Source organism: Sitophilus oryzae, unplaced genomic scaffold (genome assembly GCF_002938485.1).
Source record: "Sitophilus oryzae breed Bouriz unplaced genomic scaffold, Soryzae_2.0 scaffold_906_pilon_pilon, whole genome shotgun sequence".
Taxonomy (NCBI): Eukaryota; Metazoa; Arthropoda; class Insecta; order Coleoptera; family Curculionidae; genus Sitophilus; species Sitophilus oryzae.
Window position 1 is genome coordinate 131650 of NW_022147535.1, and position 12056 is coordinate 143705.

Below are 12056 nucleotides of genomic sequence, written 5' to 3' on the forward strand. Positions count from 1 at the left end.
ACTAATACATACTAAAAATACACTAAAAAAATCTATTAAATTATACACAAACAACACACATGGGAAAAGTTCATTTATTCTTCCTCGTTATATCAGTTATTTTACTATACATCAAATATGATATATAGGTTTTGGCTGAAAACCGTTCTTGTTTAACGAGGCTTCTCCCAATATTTACTCATAATTAATCATATAATCTAAATGAACATCTAAAGCTACACAATAGTTACTAGCTTTTCGAATACGAGTTATATGTAACAAATAATATAACAGAAAATTATATTTATTTATCTAATTGCTCTTAGAGTGTTTTATATTTCCCTAACAATGGTTTTGTAAAGACATTCAAAAATAATAATTAGTTTTATTTTATTGAATAATACAATATAGATAAGTATATTAAAGATGAAAGACCAACAGAATATTCTGAATAATATTTTTTATTGATTCAGTAATTTCAGGCAAGAAAGGGGGGGTATATTTCAGGCAAGTACAGGGGGATCCGAATTGTAATCGGGAAACTTTTTGTGGTCCATATGTTGTTCGGGTATCCTGCCCATTGCCACTTGTGGGATTTGATTCAGTAGATGACATCTATAACCTGTGTCTTTTCTCATTCCACTCTATGCTTTTATTAGTGCTGTGTATTAGTTGTCCCAAATAGGTATATGTATTCTTCAACTACTTCCATTTTTTGTTTATTTAGAATGTCTTTTCTGTCTACTAGTTCTTTGTAAATTACTTCAGTTTTTCCTAAATTCATTTTTGCTTTATTGCTGGCTGTATTTAGTTTGTTAACTTGTGTTTGTAGTTCTTCAGAACTATTGGTTATTAGGACTATGTTATCAGCGAATCTTTGATGGTTAAGATATTCTCCATCTATCTCAGTCTAGTCGACGGAAGATTTCTTCTGGTATTGCTGTAAAGAGCTTTGGGGATATTGCGTCTCCCTGTCAGACTCCTTTGCTAGTTGGGAATTCTCTGAATCCTTAAAATATAAGAACGTATATACCTAGTTCCGTAAAATTCAAGATCCAAACTCTACAGCTCATATAAATATTGTCTAAACAAAGTTATAGTCAAATTTTTCATCAACGAATTGGAGTTTTACAGTTTTACATGCTTATTGCGACAACACTTATTGGACTAATGCAAAATTATTACACCCTGAATTAACTTCGCGGTGGTATTGTTATCAGAGAAAGCTCCACTAACATATATCCACACGATCTGTCACAGGCATTTGACACATCCATTCCATACACATATATTTGTATAACCATACAAAGGAACTCGAGAAACGTTACTGCATTTTCGCTCCCAATTCGCGAATATAAACACATCCACGTTTACTTTAAATTACGCCCTTCATAAGAGCATTAGGATGTCTCGCGACGCGAATTAGACATTCTAGACAAGACCTGTTTGTTCAGGAGTTCTCTCTATCTCTATCTGACTCAGGAGGGCTTTAAATCAGTCGCTCTCTCTCTCTTTCTCATCGCTTGTCACTTAGGCCCCGTTTATATTGAACCCTGGCGGACTAGTCCCAGCAAATGGCTTTTAGTTGTGTAAATATTCGTTAATAGTACACCGTGTTAAAATTACTATTTTTGTTAAAGTGAACTTAAACTCCTACCAGTCGAATATAATATTCAAAAATACTAATATAATACTTAAAATAATTTCTTGTTATATTATTTTGTTCATATACAGTGTCACGGTACACTTAGATGTAGTACTGACTTAGATGAGAGAGAGAAATTTGTCTCTGTCTTTAGTTTAGATTAAAAATGACATATTATTTTTGTAAGTCAAATATTTTTCTGAAAAATCTATACTAATATATAAAATCCTTAAGTGACTGACATACTGATTAATCACGATCCTGGTCAAACCACTCAACGTAAGAAGCTCAGTTTTGGCATACAGGTTGATTCTAGCGTGTAGAGGTTCGATAAGAAGGGATTTTTCGAAATTCCAGTTCCAAGAGGGTGAAACCACCCCTCAAATATTACAATATTTTTTTATTTAAAAAACAGTCAAGTTTCCGAAAAAACGCTTAAACACGTATATTTTATTTTGTTTTTTACATATTTTAAGATTTTTTAAAAATGTATACAGGGTGTTTCGAAAAATCTGGTCATTGATTAATCACGATCCTGCTTACAGCGCTTGACGTAAAAAGCTGATTTTTGGAAAACAGATTGACTTTTGAGGTGAAGAGATTCGATAAGAAAGGATTTTTTCAAAACTCAAATTCTAAGGGGGTGAAACTATCCCTCAAATATTAAAATATTTTTTATTTAAAAACCGGTGAGTTTTTCGGAAAAACTCTTAAACACGTATATTTTATTTTGTTGTTTTACATATTTTAAGATTTTTTATAAATTTATACAAGGTGTATCATAAAATATGACCAATGAGTAATCACGATTCTGCTTAAACTGCTTGACGTTTAAAGCTGATTTTTGGCAAACAGATTGACTGTGGGGTGTAGAGGTTCGTTAAGGAGGGGTTTCTCGAATCTCAAATCCCAAGAGGGTGAAAACGCCCCTCAAATATTGCAATATTTGTTATTTATAAAACGATTAGTCTTTCAGGAAAACGCTTGGACAAGCATAATTTATTTGTTTTTTTTGGGGCCAAACCAAAAAGTTGGGTAATTTCTTAACCACGATTCTGCTTAAACTGCTTGACGTAAAAAGCTTATTTTTGGCAAACGGATTTTTCGAAAGTCAAATTCCAGCGAGATGAAACTACCCCTCAAATATTACCAATTTATATAATAATACAGCCATATTGTTTTTTCTCATGCTGATATAAATGAAATTTTTTTATCCAGTTTGTAAAGTTTGTAAGTTAATGGAAATTTTTGCTTTGCTTTATCATCACCATTACAAATGATTAATTCAACGCGAAGTCGCTGGTACACGCTAGTAGATATATAAAACAGTTATAAAAAATATACTAGAATAATGCAAAATATGAATAACTTCTCTATATGTTAGGAAGTTATTTGCACTATACCAAGTATACTCAGATGCAAAAAAACGCATCGGAGAAATTTTTAGTCAAATTTAAAGTGTTATATTTTTGTTATTTTTAGTCCTATTTTTATGAATTTTTTAATAAGGTATATATACTTATATCAACTTAATTCGTAAACTCAGTTTTTTTAAACATTAGTATTTGGCTATTGTACAGTTATCGTTAATATATACATATAATAATATAATGGGTTAATTGAAAGGTTGCTTTTTTACCCTAATTTTTTTTTACCCTGTGCAATAATTTCGTAAATTTTCGTAAAATATAATTTTACGGTCAGAACCATGGCTCCTGAGAATTTTGTTTTTTGATTCATGTCAATACATGCTTTGGTTAATTTTTAAGAGCGAAATGAACTGATCACGATCAATTTGCAATTTTTTCAATTATAGTTACTTTTTGATGTAATTTTTTGATATGGCGAGATGGTTTTGGTGACTATTGTCGTAACGTCATATTACACTGTATTAGATACTATATTTACTAAATTTAAAAAAAAATGTTAAAGACTAACGATCCAGTCCTGGTTTTAATTAACATTAATAACAATAACAGAACCAACGATATTAAAGAAAACATCTGTAATACTCAAGTATACAAAGAGAAAAAAATAATGTAAAAAAATACACTGGTATTAGGATTAGGGGCATATTATATTTATTCATATTTCAAGAAATTTCGTACCCGTTAATATATTTTTCCTATTAATAATTACAGAACCTTTGACGTTTAATTGTTCTTCTAGAATATTAATAGGTAGGTAGCGTGTTAATTTGTTATCTACAGCTAATAAAACATTGCTTCTTACAACGACTCCTTGGGGTGTGTCTGAAACTTCAACTTGATTAATAATTCCGTTTGCAGCAATGCTTTGACGATAAACAAAAGAGATTGACGTGTTCTAATAACAATTAATAGTAACTGGTAATCTTACTTGACATGTATTTAATGCATCGAATATTTTTTTGGTTTAAGGGAGTTTTTTGGCCAACTATTCCAACGTAAAAAAGGTAACGATGCTTGTTTTTGTAGGTATTACCGCGTGGACGAGAAACAAACATGTGCCTTTTTTAAATTTGGTCATGCTAAATAAAATGAGAATTATAGTTCTAAAAAAGCCTATCTCCTGCTGTCTATAAAAAGTATTTTAATAGTATATTATTTTTATTAGGCGTAAAAATGATACTTTTTGTGGCGAGACCGTACAGGGAGGGTCAAATTGGACGTTTTTAAAGGGAAATGTCCTTTTCTATAGGAGATAGAGGAAAACTAATATGGTGTCTGAAAGAAAAATTATACTTAAACCATTAAATTCTACGTAAAATAGTGGTTTGGAAATGTTTTTATAAAAATACGAAATTTTCCATAGCAAAAAAATTACAGCGATTTGTTAAAAATGCACACTTTTGAAAAACACCCCGAACCGGTAACTGATATTGCTATGCCGTTTTCACCATCATATTTTTGGCAAAAATTGAGCTTGACATAGCAATATTAGTTTTCGTGTATCTCCTATAGAAAAGGATGTTTACCTTTAAAAGCGTCCAATTTGGCCCACCCTGTACTTTTGACACTACAGGCAAGGCACAAAAAGTCATTTTTGCTCCGAACAGAACATGCTGTTTTTTTTTCGAACGTCACAAATAATTTAACATTTAATAACATTTCCAACCTTACAAATAATATAAATATATTTAAAAGTTATATACAGGGTGAGTTTCCTACGATGTTCTCTATGGGTATCTCGGAAACTACTGGAGATAGAGAGTCGGTTAAATGGGGAAAGAATTGCAGTTTTGTGGAGTCATAAATATGCGCCTTTCAGATTTTTGAAAAAGTTCATGGCTTCTAGATATTTCGAAAAAAACAAATTTCGGCTTTTTTAAAAATTGTCCCTGATTCCATTATAAGCTATTTTTGACAAAAAGTTTTCAGATAAAAGTTGTAGATAATCACATCCTTTATGAGACTGTGCCCTCCGTTTTCTTCTTATGCCAGTCATTTTTGACATATGACACAAACATATGTTTTTTTAAATGGAAACCATAGTTGGCCATAACTTCATAAAAAGCGTCATTTTTTAAGCTTTTTAGCGATATAAGCTATAATATGTTTTCTTCTTGGAAACAAGTTCAATCGTCGTTGCTCTCGAGTGGCGGTACAAGAGAAGTTTAATTAAGTCGACCAGTCCTTCTATGAGAATAGGTAGTAATTCATTTTTATAAAGATGCAACTCAAAATAATGGCGGATTTTTTGAACATTTTCTAAAATAACTTAAAGTGAAAGTGTATGCAGTGATATTATTTTTTAAGTTTTAGTTTGTGGCAATGTAAATTGTAAGGAACCGTTTAGTAATATATTTTGACTTTTTATAAGTTAAGAATCATAACAGAATAAGAATACCATGGCAATCTAATTGAAATTAGTCAAGAAAGATAAGAATTGGCTATAACCAAATTTAACTAAATGTCTTGAAAACCGTTCTCTAAAAAACGTAACATTCACCGGTCAACGTATCGTCGAAAATGTATGGTCAAGAAAAGTTGAACCAATAATCCTACACGCTTTTCTTTTTTTGGAAAAATTCATATTTACAATGTTTGCTTATTTTAATTTACAAAGTTTAGATGTGACAGCTTCACATTTCCGAGAGCAAAGGCGATTAAACTTGTTTCCATGGCTAACGAAGTGAAATTGTTTAAAAATGAAAAGAATTGGCTATAACTCAGTAATTTTTCGAAGAAAACATATTATAGCTTATATCGCTGAAAAGCTTAAAAAATGGCGCTTTTTATGAAGTCATGGCCAACTATGGTTTCCATTTAAAAAACATATGTTTGTGTCATATGTCAAAAATGACAGGCTTTAGAAGAAAACGGAGGACACAGTCTCATAAAAATATGATTATCTACAACTTTTATCTGAAAACTTTTTGTCAAAAATAGCTTATAATGGAATTAGGGACAATTTTTAAAATAGCCGAAATTTGTTTTTTTCGAAATATCTAGTAAGCCATGAACTTTTTCAAAAATATGAAAGGGGTATATTTATGAACCCACAAAACTGAAATTCTTTCCCCATTTAAGCGACTCTCTATCTCCAGTAGTTTCCGAGATACCCATAGAGAACATCGTAGGAAACTCACCCTGTGTATAAGTAATTATTATTTCTACTTGTTTAAGTAGAAATGTTATATGTATAAGTAATTATTATTTCTACTTTTTATTTCGTCAGTTGGACTGAACGATAGAACTGAACTATAGAACTTCTACGAAACAACTGAAGCAAATAAACATGCGAATTTATAGTAATCTAGAATTCGATAGTAAACAAAATAATGCGATCCTAGATACGTATCGGTAGTTTTATCGAATCCCGCATACGAATAACTGCAATTTAAAACCATGCTCCATTGTAGCATTCGATATTTTTATTGATTCCACAAAACCATCGAAACTATATCGTGTGCTACTGTACGTGTTAAATGATTTTAGATAAAATATCGTAAATTCGTTAAAAGAAAGGAAACTATTTCTACAATACCAACTTGCAAAATATTTTTCCGTTTGGGTAAAGTCACTTTAATATGGAAAGTAAAAGCCACTATCTAGAGTGGGTTTGGCAATAAAAGCTTTTATAATGCATAATATACAAAAAGCAAATGGGTGTGGCGAATAGTGCTTTGTATAAATCTGATATTTGTGACTTTCTTCAAACGTCAAATTGGCCGTTACTTTTTATATACTCTACTTTTACAAATAACGTATTGATTTCCTAAAAAATGATACTAAAATTATCAGAAACTTACACAAACTTTTCAAATACAATATATTTGTTATCAATATTATTATATTATACATTGATATGGATTATATGGTACTGGGATAACTGCAATTAATCGAAGATATTTAAAAAAAACTAATTACGATTTAATTAATTACATTTGGGCTTGGAACTTTTGGTGTTACAACAGCAAAATAAAACAGTGATTTACCTGTTCACCACAATTCACCAAAACTCTTTACTTTCACACTGGACGGCGAGTTTTGCTAACCCTGTTAGCATCATCAGCAGATGATTAAAACTAAAAAAAAACAGTCTTAATAATATGATGATAATGCTAACATGGTTAGCAAAACGCGCGTCCTGTAGAAAAGTGTTTTGGTGTATTGTGTTGAATTAGTGTTTTACTTTGCTCTTCCAATTTAGTTCTTGTAATATAATGAATTATATTTATAGTTAACTTTTTCTCCGTATTTGGTCTACTTTTAATAATACAATTCAATTAGAATTATAACCTAATCTTTAATAGTTTTCCAACATTTCGATCATACATTTTGATCTTTTTCAAAGAACGATTACAATACAGGGTGTCCCAGAAATAAGTGCAAGTATTTTAAGGGGTGGTATATATGGTCAAAAGAAACATTTTTTCTCTTTACCGTTTTTCAATTAAGTCCAAAATAACCGAGTTATTTTACTTCAAAGATTAAAAAAAAATTTTTTTTGCTAAAATTTTGAGAACCACTGAATCTTTTATGGATTTTCTTTCATGTAAATTTAAGCTACTACCTAGTATGTTACCATATTATCAAGAAATTATGTTTTTAACTTAAAACTAAAAAAATTCCGAATTTTATTTTTTTTTCGCAAAAAAATACCTTATAGGCGTGTTTCTGAGGCCGAAATATACTACCAGTTAAAATACTTGCACTTATTTCTAGGACACCCTGTATAACGAGAATAATAATTTTAAAACAAAAATGATGAAAACTTACCATTGAACGTAGATATATTTTGTCATTTAATTACATTAATTGACATTATAAAATTGATACAGAAACACATTTATAAAAATTAAAATGTCTTTGTGTGTACAAAAACCAAACTAATGAATCGCATTGACAAACTATATCATTTTAAGCCGTTGACGTTCTGTTAAAATGAAATTATATGAAGTCAAACTAACAATTACTATTACAGTTGGGGCTTGGAACTATTGGTTTTACAACAACAAAATAAAGCACTAATTCACCACATTACACCAAAACACTTTACTTTTACACGCTGGACGCGCGTTTCGGTCACCATGTTAGCATCATCAGCAGATGAAAAAAACTACGCTGATGATGCCACATGGTTAAATCATCCAGTGTTTAAAGATAAAGTATTTCGGTGTATTGTGGTGAATTAGTTTTCTAACAATCACTACCTTTTATTTTTATAACTACTTATTATTTACTACCTAAAAATAATTGAGGTACTTCAAACCAAATAGCTTTAGACTTTCTGAATTTGAATATTTTTAGTTTGTTTTTAATTTTTATTTATATTACCTTTATTAAAATAAAAGAAGGGATTATAAACTTTTGTTTATATTTTTATTTTCTTTTTAGGTCGTCAATGCGGTACTAGCAGTTGTTCTGATTCAGGCACTAAGAAAAGAAGAAGAAAGTTCGCAAACGTACGCAAAATAATGACAACACACTATCATATTGTAGTTTTACTATAGTTTTACCACGTACCTTGTATTTTTATTGTTTTTATTTTTATGTTAGATTAGCTTAAGAGGGCATGTTCTAAAAAAAGCTTGTCCAGCATGTTCTAAAAAAGTACCTCTGTCAATATTTCAAAGAGATTGTTCCACGATTTTTTCATTGTTTCAAAAGTGTTCATACTTATATAAAACATTATTATTTAATTTTTTGTATAGAAAATATTGTGTATAAAATAATAAATATATTAAATAAATAAAGTATTTATAATTAATATTGTGTGTATGCTTTTCTATACATGCCTCAAAAACATTGAAAAGCTTAAAATTGTTTCTCTTCCGTTCGACTTCAAAAATTTGATATTCACGTCAATATGATTCATACTTGTAGGTGGCGCCACCTACATGTTTTGCTCTGTTATGAGGAGTTATAACTGTTCAACCGAACTTGAATAATTAAACTACTGAGTGAAAAAATATAAATGTTCGCCTTTTTTACGTAAAAAAAGTTTGGTTTGGATAAACATGTTGACTAGATCGTTATTTAACTGAAATGATACATTAATCATATTTTTTTTTAATGATAAAACAGTTTCTGGTGAACCCTTGGCACAAAAAAAAAACAGATTTATTATTTCAGTATAATAACTCTCTAGTTTTTTTAAGTAAATATGTCTAATTTTTGTCAACAATTACATGTATTAATTATTTCGATTGCAAATACTCGTACCTATATTTATCAAGAAAACCTTTCTACGCAAAAAACAATTTCCTATTACTATTTTACCTCTTCAACATTATTGAACGATCCTGGGCATGTTAAACTACAATCTATTTATTTTCCTAATTTGAAAATCGATAATAAATTATAGTTCATCCATCGTTAATTAATAACCAACAACGTTATAACAGGTATACTGAAATTACATAAAATATCTACTAGATATTGAATTGTTCTCTTACCATCTATTTTATGCATTTTTATATCTATATAATACAGCTAAAACAACAATTATGGATTACAGCTAATATTAATTTCAACATAATTAAAATGAAATGTCACAAAAGGTTCTAATAGCAATATAATCCTAATTGGGAAATAACTAGAGCATTAATATGGGATAATACCGCCCAAAACCCACTCATTAGGTAGGATTGCCAAAAACGGTAATATGGATACGTAAACCTATCAATATTATAAACTGTAGGTAAGCCTGCTAAATCAGTTCGGGACCTAGATAATTGCTTTTGAAATTTGGAATTACTAAATTAATAATAGAACATTGAAATTTAATTTAGAAATTGTTTGAAATTTGATATAGGCGTGATTTTAAAAGTACAATATTGAACGAATTTTAAGGAGAAAAAAAACGCTATATAAAGTATATAAATAGGATAGGACTAGAGAATGTAACCTAGAGGTCAGAAGAGGACCACAAGAAAAGACAGGAAGACCCAAAGTCAAAGGGTATACAGGGTAAACTAGGAAAGTATATAAGGTCTTCCAGAAATAAGTGTAAGTACTTGAAAGGGTGGTAGATCTGCCCAAAATTAACATATTTCCTCTTTACCATTTTTAAAATAAATTGATAATAACCGAGTTATTTAACTTTGAAAATTAAAAAAAGATAAAGGCAAATTTTGAGAGCCGCCGCGCCGGTAGATGAATAATCAGCCACAAATACCAAGCAATTATCCGGATCTTGATAATAAATAATCGATCGTATTTTCAGACTTCAAAAGAGAGCAGTTCGATATTTATTGGGACTGAACAGTAGAACTCATTGCCACAATTTCTTCAAAAATTTCAAAATACTGACTCTTCCTTCTTTATTCATTTTTGAATCCCTTTGCTTAATCCGCAAGCACATATCTGCTATTCCCGCAAGGCTGATCTCATAAAAATCCACTTAGGAATGCGGAGCACGATCTTTATCTGCCAACCCAGAGGTCAGAAATAGTTTAAAGTTCAATACTGTACAATGTCAAAAAATGTACAATCATCTGCCTTTGAATATCAAGTCGCTTTCATTCTTTCCCGCATTTCGCAAAGCTCTGAAATCGTACTTAGTGGAGAGAGCCCTATATGCGGTACATGACTTTTTTGTTGATGTTTAATCATGAACAATTTTGAATTTTAAAATTTTGATCATCTCACACACTGGTCAAAGGTCAAGTATTTAATATTTTATAACTCTTAAAATTATATCTATTTACAATCTTCCTATTGTAAAATTTCATTGATACGACTTTTTTTGTGTTATGCAATTATTGTCCATGTATTTTCTATTTGTAATTTTAATGACTTAAATTCTTTGGATTGTATGATTTGTATTGTATATTTTTTATTATTTGTATATTTTTTGTGCTTCTGTTTGTTTTGTAAATGCTTTGTCGATGAAGCTATTTTGTTTTTTTTGCACAATAAAGCGTTATTTGTTTGTTTGCATAGCTTGTTTGATGTCCATCAGTGTTGACACATCGACTAGATATATTGAAAAACGACTTGGAAATTTAGATTCAAAGTAAAAAAAAACTTACCTAACATTAGAAAACGAGACTCTGATAGCAGATCGATGCTATAAATACGATAATTTAATTATTGGAGCTAACAGTAATAAGAAACCAAAGTACACTTCTCTATAATTTACGAGCTTTTCGAGAAAAAAAGTCTTATAAATGGTAGGTCCCCGGAGTCTTTTGAACAGTTCATCTCGCTATTCACGAAACCTAAAACTAATTCTCTCTCGAAAGTTTGGATTTATCGACGCCATAAGGTCGAAAATCGTACGCCTGACGACGATTTTCTGTCTTCCATGCAAAAACCTTTAATAATATTAAAAGACGAATGCCTGGTGGTAAGCTCCTTGGATATTATTAGAACGAGGGAGAAATATTAAATTTGCATTTTTAGTATTTTTGCTAAATTTTTCGGAAAAAGCGTCGTTCTCATCGGTTTGGTTCGAGAGTAATGTTGTTCGGGGCACTTTAGTAAGATAGATGGCTTAAAATGGGTTTAAATTGCCGCACGTTACCCAAATTAAAGGCGGTATAAATTAAAGAAATGGATATTTTTATTGCTTTAAATTTCTTCAAAAAGCTCTGGAATTATTTTCTATAAGATACTTTTCTACCAAAGAAAATTTTTATCTAATATTGTTTTACTCTGTCTTTTAAGTAAGATGTTTTGATTTATTATGGTTAACTAGTGTGTTATTTTGCTTTTATTTAGTGTTGATATACTAATATAATATATACGGCCGGCCGGAGCGCAAGCAGTTAGTGTGTCGATCGGCGGTGCGAGATATGCGATGGTACTGGCAGGTGGATGACACTTCTTATGGGAGAACTGGCAATGGTTCAAAACTTGACTAAAAGCGATTTTCTAGGAATCTTCCTTACCGATAAATTATTGACAAGAGTGACAGATAAAACCTTGACATTCTTTCAGTATTACAGTTCGTCTCTTTTTCTTTCTAAAGTGTGCGTTGAAAGGAGACAAAGCAATTTTTG

General features: G+C 30.3%; 1 protein-coding gene across 1 annotated transcript in view; it reads left to right on the forward strand.

Annotated features, from left to right (window-relative positions):
* The window catches only part of LOC115890621 (tetraspanin-2A-like), a 116798-nt gene extending 107984 nt beyond the window's left edge, over positions 1-8814 (forward strand). Inside the window, exon 5 of the mRNA XM_030910900.1 lies at positions 8446-8814. Within this exon, the coding sequence (XP_030766760.1) occupies positions 8446-8526 (81 nt within the window). The 3' untranslated portion in view covers positions 8527-8814. The remainder of the gene's footprint in view (positions 1-8445) is intronic.
* The last annotated feature ends 3242 nt before the right edge of the window (positions 8815-12056 follow it).